Genomic DNA, 21,064 nt, shown 5'->3' with positions numbered 1-21,064 from the left:
TTAATACTTGGATGAAACTTTTCAAAAGACGTTTTTAAGTTAGTGAAAGCATTGTAATCAATGGGAAACTACGAGGTTAAAGTAGTAAACAATAGGCTGCATTAACATCAGCATCTTTTTTAGTAACATGTAATTTTGTGGGGAAAAGAATTGCGAAACCATTTCCTTTTACTTTGGTTCATTTTTTTTTTATGTAACAATAATTTGTAATTGCAATGAATCAGTTAGCCTAGTAATTATTCAGAAATAAGGGTGTTGCCACACTGATTACAAATATGATCTCATAAATGTTTGTTTGTATTGTAATCATGATATATAGAGGAAAAAGAGAAGTCATACCTTATATAGCTTTGAATCATAGGCTATGTATAAAATATGTATATGCTGTATGAATGTGTTTTACATATAGCCTACTTTCTTTTATGGAGCTTTGACAGACATCTTTCAATACAAATTCCAACATATAAATTCAAACATTTAAGGGGGTTGAAATGTTAAAATGATACAATACAAGCTCAAAAAACATTAGCATGTACAAACTTAAAGGATTAGTTCACTTTCAAATAAAATTTTCCTGATAATTTACTCACCCCCATGTCATCCAAGATGTTCATGTCTTTCTCTCTTTAGTTGAAAATAAATTAAGGTTTTTGAGGAAAACATTCCAGGATTATCCTCCTTATAGTGGACTCCAAACAGTTGAAAGTCAAAATTACAGTTTCAGTGCAGCTTCAAAGGGCTTTAAATGATACCAGACGAGAAATAAGGGTCTTATCTAGCGAAACAATCAGTCATTTTCGAAAAAAAATACAACTGTATATGCTTTATAAACACAAATGATCACATTGCACATGCTTACGCTTTCCGTATTCTTCAAAAATCTTACGCTGTATGTCCTACGCCTTTCCTATTCTTCTTACGGAAAAAAACAGAACTGGCGCTGCGTTCGTTCCGTAAGTTGAATATACAGGGAAGGCGTAAGACATAGCGTAAGCTTTTTGAAGAATACGAAAGTGTGGTTTTGGCAGAAGCATATGCAAGGTGATCATTTGTGTTTTTAAAGCATATACAGTTGTACTTTTTTGAAAATGACTGATCGTTTCGCTAGATAAGACCCTTATTCCTCGTCTGGTATCGTTTAAAGTCCTTTGAAGCTGGATTGAAACTGTAATTTTGACCTCAAATGTTTGGAGGCCATTGAAGTCCACAATAAGGAGAATAATCCTGGAATGTTTTCATCAAAAACCTTCATTTCTTTTTGACTGAAGAAAGAAGGACATGGACATCTTGGATGACATGGGGGTGAGTAAATTATCAGGACATTTTTATTTGAAAGTGAACTAATCCTTTAATGAAAGAGACTGACATTAGGAGATTGACCATTTTTATGGATGATACATTTTATTCAATGGCTGTGCTCACCTTGTAAACATGTTGACAGTTTGCACTTTCATTTTAAAACAGGCTACACAACTCTTTTTTTAGACCATATAAACATAAATGTCGATGGGATTTAATGGGTTAATACAAAAATGTTTCACAACGTTGTTGACTGATATTTTTGTGTGCTGAGGTCCCGCCCTCATTCTTAAAGGCTTGAGTCATCTTGTGTGTGTTTTTTATGAATGAAAGGATCCAGCCCCGCTGATGGTGGACTGATTCCGGGAAAAAGGCGTTTAGCTCTCTAGTCCGTCTAAACACGGGCCGTGCTGCGATAACGTATGTCAGTCGAAATACCGGACCAGCAGTGAGAATCGTGGATTGATCCATATTCATCTTCGTTTGAAATCAGCTCAGAAGAGAAATCAACACCAGGCAAGATTTTCTATTTTTTCCTCCTTTCGACATTTGTTTACACTAAGGAAACGAGGGCTGTTAGCAAAGCTGCTGTAGTACATGCCGTCACAGTGTTTGTTTTAACATAACATCCACAATTGATACTGTTATGGCTTAAATGTTGTATTAAGATTATTTGGAGTCGTATATTAAACATTTTAATAGTATTAGTCATCATGAGCGCATATAGCGTGTGTTTATATCACGATGTTAGGTGTAGCAACAAGCTAACGCGTAATAAGGAAATAGCTTAGATGTTGTCGATTCACACCGTTAAAATGTATAAGATTTATACATGTTTTTATTAACATTTTTTGATGTATTATGGTCAAAAACTACGCTAAACATGTAACGTTATGTTGTTTACTATGAGAAACGACTAGTCAGCAATGTATTGGTTTGGTTTGAACTGGTAATGTCTTATGTAATAAACGAGTTCTTGCGTTGTTACACCTATTCATTATGTTTTATATACAATAATAAAATTGAAATGTTTGCATTAAATTGTCGCTGGGTACGCTACGCAGTGTTTATTTTGGAGCATGTGAACTGAAGACGTTTGAGGGAAAACGACAGCCCAAGACTTTTGTTGTTTTACTAAATCGTCTGTCTGGGTTTTATATGAGATCATTTTATATGTGAGTGATAATATTTGTTGTTACTGGGTTACTGGGAATTTTATAAATGACGTAAAACATGAGATGTGAAAGGAAAGTAAGGAGCTGTTGCGAAGATAGGAATGGAGGACTTGTGCTGAATCACTGTGACTCTGTGGAAAAGCTCAGGCGGTTATTTGAGGCAGCTCGCGGATGATAGGTGCACTTCCCACACATGACGGGAAACTCATGGTCAGCAGCAGCGTTTAGTTCTTCATCTGGACTTTGACCAGTCATGATTCACTGTCAAGAAAAAAAAGTGCTACAGTTTGGATACGGGAAGTCTAGATTTAGAAAAATGGAACGAATTGGAAGTTTATGTTGGTCTTAAAGATGCAGTGTTCACAATTTGACCACACACACCACATTTTATATTTATAAGCGTCTAGTTCCTGTCTTCTAGATCCTTCTCATTGGTCAGTACACCCTGCTAAAACCCACGATACATTAACAGCTATGACACGATACACCTGTTCGGGTCGACCGATATTAATTTTTTTATGATATCTTACAAAGCCGATATTATATCATACTATTTATTTAAAGATAGTAAATAACACTTAACAATTACTGCATTTAAATGTATTTATATTTATTTTACATATTTAGAAATGATTATTTGGAAAATTGATCAATATAAAAAATAATTTGAACATGATAATCTGTAAAATAAACAAATTTAAGGTCCGTTCAAACCACTTAACTATAACGATAAAGATATAGTTTTAAAAATGTAGTCCACATTACAACTATAACGATAGTGGTACAGAGAAACAATACATTGGAAACACATCAATTTCAAAATGATTTTTTGACAGCCAATCAGAATCCTTCCTGCTTTAAAGAGCTCGAGCATAGACGGCAAAACTGCAGCGCGAGCTTAGAATAAACAAAGATATTGTGCATTGGTGTGGATGCTAATATAGTTATCATTCTTGGTGTAAACGGGAATTGCTAAAAAAAAAATCTATGCCGATAATAAAAAAGCGGTAACACTTTACAATAAGGTTCATTAGTTAAACATTAGTTAGCTAATGTATTAACTAACATGAGCAATACATTTGTTACTGTATTCACTTATCTTCGTTGACGTTAATGAAAATACGGTTGTTCATTGTTTGTTCATGTTAGTTCACAGTGCATTAACTAATGTTAACAAGATTTTAATAATGTAGGCCTATTAGTATATGTTGAAATTAACATTAACAAAGATTAATAAATGCTGTAGAAGTGCAGTTCATTATTAGTTCATGTTAACTAATGTAGTTTAACTAACGAACCTCATTGTAAAGTGTTACCAAAAAAGCCAATTATCGGCAGATATATCGACTAAAAATGAAAATAAAATAAAATTCACAATACACTGCGATTTTATAACATTTTCACTTGATTTAATCTGATTATTTGATATTTACAGGTTTCAGGGATACATTCAGGGATACATAAAACCAGACAATGACTTCAGACGGCAGAGCTAGTAAAGCACTCAAGGTAAAGATCATTTTACTGAATACACTTTTTTTTTTTGTCACACTGAGAAAAAAAAATGTAATTGTTACATAAAAATACTGTAAAATGTTACAGTAAAAACCTGTTAATTGGTTAACTGTAAGTTACCTTTCCATATACACAAAAAAACTGTAAATGGTGTAACTGCTTCATATGTAATTTTACTATAAACACTGTTTATGTTTGTGCTTGTAAAATCCATAAATTACTGTATAATGTAAGTAAAAATGGTAAAAGGACATTCCCAGTAGTCATTGTGTGGGATTTTTTCTTTGTGTGTATGATACTGTGCGCTGTCTATATACAAGTTCTGGCCATGTTTTATGGACCAGACAATTATGATGAACTCTGATAAACCACCTGTATTATTATGGTGGTTATTAGTACATTAAGAATTTTTTTTTTTTTCGGTATATTAACATTAAATCACTGTGACTTAAAAAAACAAAACAAAAACATACATTTCTGTGACTTCCAATTCATTAGCCACAATAGGTAGATAACTAAAAGAATAAGTTCAGTAAACTGTAAAACTATTTGCGCTACAAACCAGTGTTCATAAATATGATAAATTAAAATAATATGATAAGAAATACCAGTTTGTAATATCAAACTGCATAACGGGCTGTTTTCGTACAGCTAAAATAACCAAACTGGATGACACTGGAAGCCTTGCATTCAAGTTACAAATAGCCACAAAAGTTTGTATGTTAAAAAAAAAAAGGTTGATACATGCACCAATATTACATACCATAATACCCGAAACATTTTTACTGTATTTTTCTGGCAACCACAGCTGCCATTTTTAACAGAAATTTAACTGAATATTCTGTTAAAATTATTATTTTCAATATTCAAAAATGTCTGTAGCGAATATATTTTTGTAGTCAATACTTATTGGCTCTTAAATATCACTTATAAATAAGGTAACACTTTACAATAAGGTTTCATTAGTTAACATTAGTTAACTACTTTAACATGAAGAATGAACAGTACTTCTACAGCATTTATTAATCTTTGTTAATGTATTAGTAAATGTTGAAATTCACATAATTAAAATCAAGAGTTGTATTTGTTAACATTAGTTAATGCACTAACATGAACAAACAATGAACAGAATTTTTATTAACTAACATTAACAAAGATGAATAAATACTGTTAACAAATCTATTGCTTTCTTAGTTCATGTTAATACATTAATAACAAATGAGACCCTATTGTAAAGTATCAAATTAAACCTTGATAAAGTATGTTTAGTTTTGCTTCATACAACTGTGCCATTGTTTCAGGTGAAGAGGGAATGTGGGGAGAACGTCCCAGTGCTGAGTGACAGTGAGCTCATGTCGCTATCGGTGCGCGAGCTCAACATGCACTTACGCGGTTTGTCGCGCGAGGAGGTGCAGAAGCTGAAGCAGAGGCGGCGCACGCTGAAAAACCGCGGCTACGCGGCGAGTTGCCGGGTGAAGCGCGTGTCGCAGCGCGAGGCCCTGGAACAGCAGAAGAAGGAGCTGCAGCGGGAGGTGGAGCGGCTGGGAGCCGAGAACGCAGGCATGAGGCGAGAGCTGGAAGGGCTGGGCGCCCGCCTCGCTGCCCTCCAGCGTTTTGCCAGAGGTTTGGAATCTGGAGGAGGCAGTCTGCTAGCCACCACACCCCGTCTGAACACAGCCTCCGTCATTACCATAGTGAAGACACCGCAGCAGGTGCACACCCCTAGAGAGCAAGGAGCATCCTAGGGCACCTCGCTCGCATGGAGACGCAGACACACATTAGGTACACAGTATGACCGCGCAGACAGACAGGACCATGTATACTCACATATACAGGAAGAAAAACAAGTACCACTTGGGAATTACAGATTCACTTACATATATAAACACATACAGACTGCATATACAGTCTAATAAATGTCCAAGAATAATCTCAGTACTGTTGTTGTGGCCTCGAATATCATGACAAGTGTAGAAGTCTACACAAAGCTATTGCTAATGATAGCATTATGCTGTTTTTATGCCCATTACTGTGCTTTCTGGCTGGTGATACATAAAAAAATAGTGCTAAAACTTGCTATCATGTGGGACCACCAACATTTCAGATGGTTAGTTGTGCTGGAATATCTCCATGGTATTAACGTATCATGGGACTAGAGAACATGCAGATCTATTGATACATGCCATTTATATATTTTAATGTTTGTATAAAAGACAAATGTTCAACAACAGACATAAAAGCTATTTTATTTGTGTTCCAAACAAGATGTTTGAAGGTAATTTGTGCTGTGATCTGTCTATATACTACTTCTGTTTGACTAGTTTGGGGTCATTCTTTTAATTATTGTGTTTTTGTTTTGTTTTTGTAATGTTTACTTGTTGTAATGAGTTATTAGTTTAGTAATGGTAAGGTATGCAGCCCCATTACTTGTAATATGATTCAGTATGTGTGAGGGTCATATTTGTACTAATATTAGAGCAACTTGTTTGTAGTGGTATTTTTGTATTTAAAACCAAGACCATATATATTATTTGCTATTTATGATTAAAACGTATCTGAATATTTTGGAAAGCTGGAATATTAAAAAAATACCATTAGAAGGAAAAGAGAGTGGAGGGGAAATCTGAGGAAGATGTGAAATTAGAGAACAAAGGGGAAGAGCGCAGCCAGAAGGAGAAGTGAGCACTAGTGGCTCACATGGGAGGGGAAAAAAAAGGAGGATAAGAAAGTGACAGAAGGAAAGTGAAAGACAAAAATGATATCACATGTACATTACATTAACCCGTGGTTGTTGAGATGACTCTTGCAGACTACAAGCCTTGTTTATTCCAGTAAACAGGGTAATACTGTATGATCAGGTAATGATCGGCCATGTTAAACACGGATATCTCTGGTGATTTTCTAATTAAGCGTAGTTAGCAATGTCATCATCAGTACTGAGAATCTAACCCTGGTAATATCATGCCCATGACACTTGTGCTTCAGAACAATGTGCCGAATGTTTTGTAAGAGGGCAGAGCACAAAAAAAACAAAAAAACAATTGACGTTTGTATTTATTATCTGTATTTTTCTATGGTAAATTCATTGTCTATTTTATATCATTTAATTGAAATAAATGTTGTATATATTGTACATAGAATTACATGTGTTCATTGAGTGAAAACTATCGGCACAAATATTTACAGACAAAATTCTTTATTGTTTCCTAGGTCAGAGCATCAAGGGAAAAAATAGAAGCAAATCTTTGACATAGTAATACATAATGCTCTGTTTAAAATAACATGACGGTACAAAGAATGTCTTAGTGTAACTTCAAAATATGTTTCCACAAAATATATATATATTTTTAAATGTAACAGCGCTTTCTATGTTACTTTAATCCACTCTCTGAATAATAATAATGCATGGTTCGACGGTACACAAATAGCTTGCCAAAATATCCTAGGATATTTGGATTTCCCCTAAATATACAAAACTGCTTAGTGCAAGTTATGATAACATCTATATTAATAATAAAAGAATTCCTCCCCTTACAAAGAATACACTGCAAAACACTAACATAACTACAAGCAGGTACCATACATACTCGTACTTGGTTCCAGCTGCATTGTGTTTATACTGGCCTCTATTGTACCAATAAAAGCGTAGGACAGTTAATAAGTAACTCAAAAGGTGCTATATAACCAACTGCAAGCTTCAAACTTGGTTTTCAAGGGCCTACTGCTATCTGAAGAGGTAAAGCGCATTGGCGGAAGCTTCTAAAGAATGGGAGAGACTTTGGCGTGGCTCTCAAAGGGTCAGTGATAACAGGCATGTCCCATAAAGATAAAGGGTATGAACTGTGAGAAATGCCACCCTCTAGAGGGATATCTAGGAACAATGCCTATTAAAGGGATAGTTCACCCAAAAATGAAAAATGCCGTCATCATTTATTCACCTTCATGTTGGTTAAAACCTGTACGACTTACTCTCTGTGGAACACAAAAGAAGATATTTTGAAATATTTTTTGTCCTTACAATGATAGTCAATGGGGTTCAATGTTGATTTGGACTCCATTGGCTTTCATTGTATGAACAAAAGTATTCTAAATAATATCTTTTTTGTGTTTCGCAGAAGAAACAAAGCCATACAGGTTTAGAATGGCATGAGGAGAACAAATGATGACAGAATTAGGTGAAATGTCCCTTTACAGAGTTCGCATTTTCATCAGACAGACATCAGCACACGGATGGTACTTGACTGCTTTCTCTGTGGAAGTCTAGCATACACTAAAAAGCATAACCTAAATCTATTTTTAAACCTCTCAGCTAACCTAGAAAGATGTTTTAAGTGGTCCAGGATGATCATTCTTTCACGAAAGCTTGTGCTAATCTGCACCAGGCAAGTAATGCTCCAATTACAGCCATATAATCCAGACTACGTTAATCTGTAATCTTATCGTGGACCATCAACCTCTCCCCGTCCCTTGATTCATCCGTCAAAACAACAACGTTGTGTTTAAACAGCTGGTACTGCCTCTACCGTCGCTGTGCTCTCTCATTCACAGCCGTACCCGCCCTTTAAATCACTGGGGGAGCTATAAACACTGATGAAACGAAAGCAAAGGTGCACTTGAACTTGTAAATCAGAAACGGAAACATTCCCACCAAACGGGGGGCCCTCCAATACACTGCTCTTTATAAATATGCTGGGATGTCCAAACATCCACTATGTAAAACTAGAAGCTTAACAAAAAAAAATACATCAATTCAAACGTTGAAGAGTCAGACCACGTAGGATTTCAAAATTTGGCTAAAAATGCGTATAAATGAATGTATTATTAAAGTCTTTGTATAAACAACATTATCGGACAAAAGCGCATCATTAAAGTCTGTTTTAAAAACTAAGCAAGTATAAGCAGCTTAATTTCATATTCTACTACGCTAGAGCGTCACTACTTGCTTAAGATGGTCCTTTAATAACCTGTTCCTATGTTATCTTAACCTCATCATTACACTACCACAGCGGTAAACAGTCCCTTATGGAGTACCTTCACTCAGGACGATGGGGAGTGAGTTAAAACTCATCGTCGGAGCTAAGCAGCAGGGTTTTCTCATTGTCCCGGGCGCTCAAGCAGTTGTGATTACGGGATATGGGTGGTGCGGTGACTCCCTGCTCTAGGGTGGATTGCTGGGTGTACTGTTGGTAGGCTGGGGAGAAATTGTGGATGGCATCCTGAACCATGTCTCCAGGGTTCATGGTCTCCTTCAAGCTGCTGGAGATGCTCTTCATGGGGGCACAGCGACCTTTGAGAAGGACGGAGAACTTAATTAGAGGTTGATGACGGCATGAGGGAAGAGAAAGAGAGGATAAGCGAACTATCCCTTTAAGATTTCACTGTCCCTACACTATCAAAGAGAGGAGATGGGCGTTAAGATCAAGAACTGTAGCCTACCGTACTGTCCATATGTTGGAACAGGGCCTTTAGAGTGCAGCATGAAAATAAGAAACAGAGAAAGGATGGAAATGGGCGGAAGGGTGGATGTGTCGCATGGGATGACCAAATAAAACGAAGAGAAAATGAAAGCAAGAAAAAAAAAAAAAAAAAAGAAGAATCATTGAAATAAGAGATCAGCCATATTAATGGATGGATTGAGGAATAAATGATGATTTACATAAAAAACAGAAGAGGAAAAGAGAAAAGTCATGAGATCCAAGCCATTACTATTGTGACAAAATGTTAAGAGAGGATGACTGTTCTTGAAATTTCAATAAAACATTCTGGAATGTAAAATAAATAAATAAATAAATAAATAAATATTCTACTTTTGAAAAGTTTGGAGTGAGCTGAAAAGGAAAAGAAATTAATACTTTTCTTCAAAAAAGATGCATTAAATTGATCACAAGAGACAGTTTACTGTTACAAAAATTACTTTTTAAAATAAATGCTGTTCTTTTGCGCTTTCTATTTATCAAATAATCATGAAAAAAAATGCATGTTTCCACAAAAATATTCATTATAACAAGAAATGTTTCTTGAGTATCAAATTAGCATACTAGAATGATTTCTGAAAAAAAAAAATCATGTGATACTGAAGATTGGAGTAATGCATCACAGGAATAATTACATTTTAAAATATATTAGTGTTTTACAGCATTTTTGATTAAATAAATGCAGCCTCTAAGCATAAGAGACTTCTTTCAAAAACGTATATAAAATTTTACTGACCCCAAACTTTTGAACAGTAGAGTGTAATTAAACTTATTTTTAACGATAAGCATTTTACATATATTGGGGAAGGGAAAAAAACAAACAAAAAAAACAAAACACAATTTGTTCATTAACAAAGGAGCAAAAGTCTAAAGCTCACCAAGGGAATCCAGTCTTTTGTCCATGTAGACTTTGTATGTAAACGCATGTCGCAGGGCCAATGCGGCAAAGAACATCTCAATGCAAATAATGAAGTTCTGGTATCCAGCTGCAACAGTTCCCTCGCCGACAGAAACCTCAGGAGAGCTGATCTTAGGAATCGCACCACACTTCTCCAGGATGGCCAGCAGCATGCCTGAAAGGCCAACAAGATCACATAACCAGTTTACCAATAGCTTTAAATACCTTAAAGTCAACATGAATCTGCATTCCCAACAACTGTTACTTATTACTGTTACTATTACCAGGCAGCCCCGCACATGACATGCAGGAACAAATATGTATATTGTACAAATGTACAAACTGTTCCCATGACTTAATACACCAGCATCGTGCACACAATATGATTCATTCCCTCATTTTACTAAATCGTGCACACAATAATAATTAATTCCCTTGTTTTAGTTAAATCAAAACAAGGAAATGAATTTGTACAATGTGGCCATGATTTAGTAAAATTATTAAATCATGTGCACAATTTACTTAAAACGAGGAAACAAATTAGTAAATCGGGGCCACGTTTTGCTAAAACAAGAGAGCAAATTCTTAATTCGAGAACATATATATATATTTTTTGCCCATACATCATGTGCAGGGCTCCGTATTTAGGGCTGTCAAGCATTAAAGGTCCCGTTCTTCGTGATCCCATGTTTCAAACTTTAGTTATTGTGTAATGTTGTTGTTAGAGTAGAAATAAAATCTGTAAAATTGTAAAGCTCAAAGTTCAATGCCAAGCGAGATATTTAATTTAACAGAAGTCGCCTACATCAAACGGCCAGTTTGGACTACATCCCTCTACTTCCTTCTTTAATGACGTCACTAAAACAGTTTTTTGACTAACCTCCGCCCACAAAAATACACAAAAAAGGGGGCGTGGTCTTGTTGCGCTCCCACGGAGAAGAGCAAGAGTTGCGTTTGTAGAGTGTGTTTGTCGCCATGTCGTCGAAACAGTGTTATTTTTATCCCGCAGTCCAATCACCTTTGTTTGGCCTTCCCAGGGACGCTGTACTTAGAGATCAATGGTTACAATTTATGTTTAACTCGGTTCCCGAAAATTATAATTGTGGTATCCTTACTGCAATAGTTAATGTTGGACTGCAGTGCACATAATGGCCACAAGAGGGGACTATGTTTATGTATATGGCTGTTTTCCGTATGAGGTACTCTTCTGAGTGTGTGCTAACGTTGTACATTTTCTGTTGCTGCTTGTGGAGATTAAAGAGTTCAGTCTCTCTGGAATTATTGTCTTTTGTGTTAATTCGGCACAACACCACAATAATCCACATGTAAAACTATGTGCAGCACACGTTATGGTAAGAGGCGTGACCTTTCCGGGCAAGGAGCGCTAAGCTGCTATCGAATCACAACACAGGAACCGCTGGCACAATCAGAACTCGTTACGTATTTCTGAAGGAGGGACTTCATAGAACAAGGAAGTCATCAGCCCGTTTTTATGACAGTGGAAACAGCGGTATACAGAAGTAAATTATGTGAAAAATACTGTGTTTTTTTACACGCGAAACATGAACACATGTGATATTGCACACTATAAACACAATCAAAGCTTAAAAAAAAACACGAAAAATGGGATCTTTAAAAACGTTTAACCTAATTTAATTGCTTAATGAGCTGATTAATTAATCGCAAATACCTTCTACCTGAGAAGGCAAATACCAGAGATAACATCATCTGATCGATTTTTTAAAGCAGCATAGATGTACCCTTCGCTGCCTTTGATATCCCACAATCCTGTGCATTCAATTCTGTGACAGTTAATCTAAAAATTAAAGATGGCATCTGAAAATTGTGGTTGGTGGTCAGTTTGTGCGTAAATGTACGTTTCCGATCAATGTTTTCCACTTTTGATGTTATTTTTAGTGGGAAATTACTATTGTAGTTATTAAATATTCACTTCGTTTTCACCAAAGCTCTCTATATTTTGTTGTAGATCTAAACTATTGTGCTGCTTCAGAAGTCTGTCTGAAATCAGTTTAATGAGGTACCTTCAACGCTGCCTGCAAAGTCACTGTCTGATATGAAAGGCAACAAGTCAGCTGCCTAAGATTTTGGATGCAGCCTATAACCCATTCAGGGTTACTGAATCAATGGCTCACTACGGATTCATTCAGTAATGAAACAATGCTGTGTGTTGTTCGGAGATGCACAACAGTTCTGCTGTTGCTTTGTTTGGAACTATTTTCATTGGTGAAATTGAGCAAAAACAGACAATAGGGTGTCTAGAATCTAACACTATATTAACTTTTACACATTTGTAATCAGGCAGATATTTAGGAAAAAACAGCACTCTTGTTCGTGTGATATTGCCAAACTCTATCATATGATATAAATATAAGACAAAAACCTATACATTTTTTTTTTTCCCCTCCATGACTTGAATTTTAGTGCATTCTAATAGGCTTCATCACACATTCAGTCGTTGCCCTGCATCATGTTCGTAACCAAACTGCATGCAATGTAAGATGACGTACAGGTCTGGGCCGGGGTGGGGTGCGTTAAAATCATTAATAATTTTAAGGCGTTATTTATTCCATAAATAATCGCACCAAATTAATGTGTTAAATCGACAGCTCTACTTACTATATATTCTGAAAAAAGGGTTACAAGAAGGAAGAAAAAAGATGTAGGGTCAGGCTAAAGAACTGACATTACATGCAGATGCCTAAAACAATAATTGGGTAGCATAAACGCCAAATGACGTCAGCTGAAAAAGACAGTTATTTCATGGGTGGAGCAGGTTGAGATGAAAAAAAAAGACATTTTTTTGTTTAGAATAACGTAGACACAATAAGACTTGTTTTAAAGTAAATGGGGTCATTTTGATCTCATGTTGAATATTTCTTTAGCAGCAGATCTGCTAACCTTGCCAGAAGGAGAGGAAGATGACCGATTTGACCATAAGGAACTTGAGCATGGGCCTGTAGGGGCTGAGGAGGTCTCGGGTGGAAAAGTAGAACAGGAAGAGGGCGTAGAGGGACAGGCTGACTGAGATGTTGTAGATGATAGTCACATACAGGTAACCACTAGCAACACTGTGGGATAAGAAACCAATCAATAAACAGATCCTTACAAAAACTCAGAATCTTTGAATCTTGAGTAACAGAGTTTAACATAGCCACAGATCAGACATCACATGAGAAGCACATACTTGAAGTCACCATCACGATACTTCCCAAAGGCCTGTAGGATGACTGTAATCATGGCCATCAGGGGTTTTACCACACAGAACTGTAAAGTGGCCTGTGAAAAGAATGAACAAACAAATTAGTCAAAAATACCTGGAAAAAGGTGCAAGGATTGTGTGAGTCGTTTAATAATCAAACCTGTTTGCAGAATCTAAGGAAGCCAATGGAGTAGGTCTTGCCCCAAAGACAACATGTTCCGTATATACAGCTGGACCTGCAGCAAAACAAGAACGGTTTCACATAAAGATGTGAAGCTATTACTTAACTTAAAGTTGCACAAATCAACCTGCAGGATCTCATCATACATCAGGAAGAGAATTGATCCTGAGGCATGCATTAATAAAAGCCATTTTCATAAAAGAATAACTCACTCAATGGGTTTTCCTCTGATCTCTGCCATGATAGCACTCTCTCCTCCAAGGTATTCATAACAAAGGCTCAAGAAGTTATAGATCACAAATGCTGCAAAAAAAAAAATCAAAGATAGATTGAATTAGCATTGAAATACAATTGCAATTGTATTTTCATCTCATGTAGGTGATACAAAACCAGACATTCAAGTCTTGCGATCATTTTTGAGTACAAAAACAGTAAACATTTGGTAGTAAAGAATGTTGTGGATTAAACGATCAGAAGAACCTGTCTTATGCAGTTTGATCTCATGTTGTGGCACTGACAGTCAAGCATAGCAGACCATTCTGACTAAATCCCCTCATTAGTGTTTCACCAAACACCAACAGAAAGACTTTGCCAAACAATGTCACAGTGGTGCACTGCAAAACATCCCTCGTGATGGTCTGGCTATGGCACGAAAAAAAAAATCTAAAAAGGCTGTGAATACCAGCATCCTGTGCTTTTCTACACCAGAGATTATAGGACACCCACAAAAATTTTATACATTTTCTGTAGTCATGGTATTTTTCCCATTCATAAGAATTTCAAAAGCTGCTTCAAAAAAAAGAGTTCTAAGGCATGGATCAAACCTAACAGCTCAGTAGACATGTGCCGATATTCGGTAATACGATATCTCACGATAATGAATATGCACGATATTGTTATCGCGGGCACTTCAAAATACCATGAATAATTATTTATTATGAATTGTTCAAATTTTTATATGCATTTTAAGAATACTTTCCCCATCGACCATATAAAATGCACAACACTGCTGTATGCTGCGTCAAAGGGACATACGCACTCAGATGTAAACAAGCCCAACGAGCACAAGAAGCACATGGTGGAACGAGTGAAGGAGACGCGCTGAATGAAAGTGCATGTTCAGTCTCTGACAGCAGAGGGTGCTGATGGAACAGCAGAAATGCAGAGGTTACCCCGGAAACATAGCAGCTGCGCTACTGAACAGTATCTAAAATGCTTCAAACAGCCATTAAATTTTTTGTTGTCGCAATGTTGTTCATCACAGCACCAAATACTTAATACTTAAAGCCTTATTAGGCTATTTATTTTCAAACTTAAACATTTTTATATTTTAATCTGGACTACAACATGCCCTATAATGATTGAAAATATTCTGATTATTTGTCATTGTTCAGTAAAACTTAGCGACATAAGGCTTCATTAGTTAACGTTAATTCATTATTACCAAACTGACAATGAAAAATACTTATAAAGCATTTATTAATCTTAGTTCATGTTATTTCAATATCATAATAATACTGTATACGGTGATAAAAGCTTCAGCAATTATCGCAACAGGAAAATGTGATACCGTCACATGCCTACAGCTCAGAAATGAATCACACCATTACAAAATCACTTTTTTTAAAAAGCACAAAAGTTGTGAGAAATCAAGAGGAATAAAAACACGACATGAAATACAACACCTAGAAATCCCCAAAAAGTATCCGTGTACTTTCTTCCCTCTGTTGAATATCTCCAGACAAGAACATTTGTCTGATGACAGTGAACACAATAACTTTTTGTTGCGACACACACAATGGATATATTCACCTCAGAGAAGAAAGTACATGGATTGTATTTCATATGGTGTTTTTATTAATCTTGATTTCTCACAACTTGTGTGCTTTTTCTGGGCAAGTCAGAGTGAACTACATAGCTAATAGTCTCACAAACTCACAGTCGAGCAGAGAAAACCAACAGCCATAAATTTTAATAAATAATACATAAAAAAAAAAAAAAAAACTATTGTATACGCCCGGAAAACGTGTCGCATGGTACTATTCTGTGATAATTTTGCATATTTTTTTACGGGATGGGGCAATCTGTCATTCTTTTATAATATACTTTTAGAGAGATCAAATGAGAGTTCTTTATCTTATGTATCAGCATGGAAGAATGATTTCAAGAAGATAATTTTAAGGAAGAATGGATAGAATCTTGTTTATTTGCTCAAATCCACAGCATCAATACCAGATGCAAACTGTTGCAATCTAAATGGCTACTTAAGTTCAATCCAAAAATATTCCTGACAGATGTTTAAAATGCAAACAAGAAACTGGTACTCTTTATCATTGTATGTGGGAGTGTAATGAGATTCAAAGATTCTTGCTCCAAGATATATATTATATATACACCCAGTAAATCTGGTGGTGAATGCAAGAAAGCGCAAAGTAGTCAACTTTAGCTTGCTTCAGGCTAAGTGTGCTATTGCTTTAAAATGGAAAGAGACCAACAGACCCATACATAATCAATGCATTAAAGAAATTACCAGCAGCCTTGCCTCAGAAAAGCTGACATATGTAGTTAAAGGAAAACCTAAAGAGTTTTACAAAATTTAGACTCCCTTTTTATACCATTGCAACCAAGTGAATGGTTGCAAAATTTCAAGTCTTGTAACGCATCCTTGCAGAATATAAGTATTAATTTCCTTCCATTTAAAGTGTAAGTTCAGCCAAAAACAAAATTTCTGTCATTAATTACTCACCATCATGTCTTTCCAAACCCATAAGACCTTCGTTCAAGAAACTGTTAAATAAAGTTGTTATTTTTGTCTTGTTTTTGTGCACAAAAAGTATTCTCGCTGCTTCATAACATTAAGGCTGAACCACTGCAATCACATGGACTATTTTAACAATGTCTTTACTACCTTTCTGGACCATGAAAGTGGTAATTGCTTTCTATAGGAAAATAAAAAACCTCTCGGATTTCATCCACAATATCTTAATTTGTGTTCCGAAGATGAACGAAGGTCTTACGGGTTTGGAACGACATGAGGGTGAGTAATTAATGACAGAATTTTAATTTTTGGGTGAACTAACCCTTTAAGTTGAAATCTCAAATTCATATCATGAAACATTTCTATAATGTTTCTAAAATTAATGGAATTTTACATACAATTTTACAAATGATGCGCTTTATTAAATCAAGCAAACGATATGAAAACTGGCTGTGAGACTCACGTAGACAATTTCAAGAACTGCGCTCTTATGAAGCGACTGAACTGTGCCGATATTTACAGCATCCCTAGTGGGTGTTAATTTGTCCTATTCCCTTGCTCTGTGGAGCAGTGTATGTGTGGCTGTGGCTGTGACAGTGAAGGTTGGAGCTCAGCTCTATATATAACACATGAACCCTGCAGCCACAGCTGCTCTTCAGTGTGCTTTGCTGCTGCTGCTGAGTCGAGAGGTCGACAGCAGTGCAGCTGAAGGTCTAGTTAGTGTGAACCACAGCTCAACAATCCCTCCCTCCCACTTTAATTGCCCCACATAACATTTGGAACAGTCTCACACCCAATTAAGCCTATCCAAATATATATATATGTAAATCAAATTATACCACTTGCTATTTGCAACCAAGCCAGAACCAAAATGAATTACTCATCACTTAAAAACATACTAATGTGAATTTTGCTATGGCACTGTACCAGTGTTATTTTAGTATCATTGAGTATAGTTTTTGTTAATATTTTGATTTTGATTTTATTTTTATATGTTGTTGTCATTTTCATTGTAGTTAAAATTTCATTTTTTAAAACATGTCTATATAGTTAAGCTTTAGTTTATTTAGTTTTAATTATTTTAGTACCTAAACAAACTAAATGAAAATTAGAATTTTTTGTAATATTTTATTATTTATTTAAAGTAATGACATTTTTTTATGGTTTTAGTTAACACAAATATCCCTGTACTGTATTAGTCTGGTGTCAAACGAGCACCTGGTTTATTAGTTTATCCATGTGCATCCGCTCCACTGATGCTCGAAAAACATGGTTACTATGCAACAATCGCTTCTAGAAATCCCAGCTGACTGCAGATCTAAAGAGCTGCTCTAGCAGGAGTCACCTATAAAACAGGCTGCAACAGGCTGTGCCGCGTTTAAAGCTCCACATGCAAAGACAGCTGAAAGAAAAACTGCCTACCCTCATAGCAATCCCTGACTGTGTCGAAGTAAACATAGTACTGGTCGTTGGTAAAAAAGAGAAGGCTGAGCCAGGAGTCAAAGGCGTAGATGGGTACGATGAAAAGGATCCGAACAATGTGCCTCTGCTCCTTGGGAGAGCTGTAGTATCGCAAATGCATGTAGATCTGAAAAAAAAAAAAAAGACAAATAAAAATGAAATACAGAGATTTGAGTTTAGATTCTCAAGCCCAACTGGATTAGGCATTGTTTACCTGGTGGCAAGTGAGTAGAAGTGCTGTCCACACAAAGAAGCCTGACACTGCCTGGGCCGTCGTAGTCATTAAGAATATGGGCTGTTCTGGAGTGAGCAGAGGAGCCTCTGGGAACCAGGAGATGTTGGGCCCAGCAGGAGCCATTGTGGCTAGCGAGCCTGGAGCCATCCCGTCAACTTCCTCTCCAAAATGATCAGACAAGGGCACGTCACGTCTTAAAAGCTGCGCCATTAGAGAGATTAAGATGCTAAAAATCAGTAATATGGCAATATGGGGATCAAAGATGCTGAATGAGAGGGTCTAAAGCAGAAATACGATGTACTAGAACAATTTTGGGGTTTAAAATGCCATGAAAGTGAATCAGAGGAAATGAAAGAGGAGTGTGAAATAGCATGATGTTATCATGAATCATTTCACTGTAATAATGTGGACAAGCAAAGAAATTAAACTAAAAATCAGCCAGAGCTATAGGTAGAGCTTAAAGAGTTAGTTCACCCAAAAATGAAAATGATGTAATTTATTACTCAACCTCATGTCATTCCACACCCGTAAGACCTTTGTTAATCTTTGGAACGCAAATGAAGATATTTTTGTTGAAATCCGATGGCTCCGTGAGGCATCCATAGGAGCAATGACATTTCTTCTCTCAAGATCCATTAAGGTACTAAAGACATATTTAAATCAGTTCATTTGAGTACAGTGGTTCAATATTAATATTATAAAGTGACGAGAATACTTTTGGTGTGCCAAAAAAATAAAAAAAACAACAACTTATATAGGCCGATTTCAAAACACTGCTTCAGGAAGCTTCGGAGCATAACGAATCAGCTGTTCGGAGCGCCAAAGTCACGTGATTTCAGCAGTTTGGCGGTTTGACACGCGATCCGAATCATGATTCGATACGCTGATTCATTATGCTCCGAATCTTCCTGAAGCAGTGTTTTGAAATCGCCCATCACTAAATAAATCATTATTTTGTTTTTTTTGGCGCACCAAAAATATTCTCGTCAATTTATAATATTAATATTGAACCACTGTACTCACATGAACTGATTTAAATATGTTTTTAGTACATCAATGGATCTTGTGAGAGGAAGTGTCATTGCTGGCTATGCAGGCCTCACTGAGTCATCGGATTTCAACAAAAATATCTTAATTTGTGTTCCGAAGATGAACGAAGGTCTTACGGGTGTGGAACAGCTAGGGAGGATGAGTAATAAATTATATTATTTCATTTTTAGGTGAACTAACCCTTTAAACTAGTCACAGTGAAATGGAAATAGCAATAGATGTTTTCTTTCGTTTTGTTTTGTACATACCAGTAAAACAGATTATCAAAAAACAAACCAAAAAATGTAATATGCGAGGACTTTGTCATAAATCAGTTATTGATTGGATGAAGGCAGATCTGAATGCAAGCTTGCAGTTAATTGTAAGAAATGTGCGGGGTTTAAGTGGATGAAATGTTTGGACAAGTCAGAGAGAAGTCGGTCATTTCAATGGAAAACTGAGTTGTGATATTTTGATTCAAGGCCAAATTTTATTTTAAAATTTTATATTTTAAATGAAACATAAATTTTCATTTCATGCCAACTTTATTGAAAGGTCATAACATTATATAGGAAATTGAAGCACAATATATTTAACGTTGATAACCACTGTATAAAGATTAGTTGTGTTTACCTGAATTTCTGAGCCCTAACTTATAAAATACTTGATGAAACAAAAAATTAAGAAGTGAGGCTGTATTCAGACATAACAGTCACACCACTGACAATTTACATGAGAATTAACTAAAATTGTAAAATATGGATTTAAATTATCAAACATGTCTACATCTTAATGTATATCCCACATCTTAATAAATGAATGGCCATTGTTTACAAGACGAAGAGACTTTGCTCACTTTATTACTTTTTTTTTCTAGATACCTTTTTGTCAATTTGCTTAACCTAACGTTGCTGAAACCTGTATGACTTTCTGTCCTCAGCAGAACACAAAAGATGTTATTACTCCGAGTCATTCATGTACAGTGAATGGGTGAAAACGATACAATGAACGTCAACAGTGACTGGTGAGAAAGAAAGTCATAGGGTTTGAATTAACATGACGATAACTAAATGACAGATCTGTTATTTGTTTGGGGCGAACTTTATTTGTTTAATGCTTTCAGCTTTCACTTTTCGGAAGAGCAATAAAAATTTAGTTTATTCACATAGTTGAAGTTCGAACGAAAAAAATAGTATTGAAAAAAACCAAGTATCTACAAACTAGAACAACTTACCAATAACATAAACGCAGATTTAAAATCATTCGGCGTGCACAAAGGAAAGCAAACGAGAAGAGATTCGGCCTTAATTCATCAAAGCCATCGCTGCTGCCCGCCATCCATGTTTATATCCCAGCGCCGTTGATCTCTGCTAGGAAATCTGCGCTCCGTTCTTTTATATTTGTTCCCATGTAGTACTTCACCGCGTCTTTGGACCGTTTACAGTGTATTTCGAGACTCTTCTAAATTATTTAATATACAATCCTTGTTGAATTGCGTTGAAAGGCAGTTCCTCCTTTCCCAACTCCTCTTGCCGTTGAATAAAATCTCTTGCGGATTAGTTTAACGGGGATAAAAGTGGAAAGCGGCTGTGAAGTCTGCGACAAGCAGCTTTTTCTTTTTTCTAAAATGGGTTACGGCTTCAAAAACTTCAAAATAAAAGTCATGTGACGCAAGTGACGCAACTTGCGAAAATAATGCATTTAAAGAATTATATCGTCTTCAAACGTTTGTAATACTATACTTAAAAAAAAAAAAAATACTTGTGTGTGTGTGTGTGTGTGTGTTTGTTTGGTTTTATTTACTATAATGCAATTGTGG

General features: G+C 35.9%; 2 protein-coding genes across 2 annotated transcripts; one reads left to right on the top strand and one right to left on the bottom strand.

Annotated features, from left to right (window-relative positions):
• The first annotated feature begins 1,613 nt into the window (after positions 1-1,613).
• Positions 1,614-7,127, top strand: maff (v-maf avian musculoaponeurotic fibrosarcoma oncogene homolog F). The gene is made up of 3 exons (XM_067368782.1): positions 1,614-1,815; positions 3,910-3,983; positions 5,291-7,127. The coding sequence occupies exons 2-3, from the start codon at positions 3,948-3,950 to the stop codon at positions 5,732-5,734; spliced, it is 480 nt and encodes a 159-aa protein (XP_067224883.1). The 5' UTR covers positions 1,614-1,815; positions 3,910-3,947; the 3' UTR covers positions 5,735-7,127.
• Positions 7,128-7,275: 148 nt separating this feature from the next.
• Positions 7,276-21,003, bottom strand: tmem184ba (transmembrane protein 184ba). Its single transcript, XM_067368781.1, has 9 exons — positions 20,480-21,003; positions 18,196-18,417; positions 17,943-18,108; positions 13,975-14,065; positions 13,742-13,817; positions 13,567-13,658; positions 13,281-13,450; positions 10,342-10,536; positions 7,276-9,276 (listed from the first exon to the last, which is right to left on the bottom strand). The coding sequence occupies exons 1-9, from the start codon at positions 20,486-20,488 to the stop codon at positions 9,047-9,049; spliced, it is 1,251 nt and encodes a 416-aa protein (XP_067224882.1). The 5' UTR covers positions 20,489-21,003; the 3' UTR covers positions 7,276-9,046.
• Between the last annotated feature and the right edge of the window lie 61 nt (positions 21,004-21,064).

Source organism: Chanodichthys erythropterus, chromosome 19 (genome assembly GCF_024489055.1).
Source record: "Chanodichthys erythropterus isolate Z2021 chromosome 19, ASM2448905v1, whole genome shotgun sequence".
Taxonomy (NCBI): Eukaryota; Metazoa; Chordata; class Actinopteri; order Cypriniformes; family Xenocyprididae; genus Chanodichthys; species Chanodichthys erythropterus.
The sequence above is the reverse complement of the archived record's forward strand: the minus strand, read 5'-3'. Positions and strand labels throughout refer to the sequence as shown.

Bases quoted from the DNA above. Each gene is read 5' to 3' on its own strand.
- maff (XM_067368782.1), top strand. From the start codon at position 3,948: ATGACTTCAGACGGCAGAGCTAGTAAAGCACTCAAG. The intron at 3,984-5,290 runs GTAAAGATCATT...CCATTGTTTCAG, and splicing joins GAGCTAGTAAAGCACTCAAG to GTGAAGAGGGAATGTGGGGA.
- tmem184ba (XM_067368781.1), bottom strand. The intron at 13,451-13,566 runs GTATGTGCTTCT...CTTATCCCACAG, and splicing joins TATCGTGATGGTGACTTCAA to TGTTGCTAGTGGTTACCTGT. The intron at 10,537-13,280 runs GTTAGCAGATCT...TTGGCCTTTCAG, and splicing joins CTTCCTCTCCTTCTGGCAAG to GCATGCTGCTGGCCATCCTG.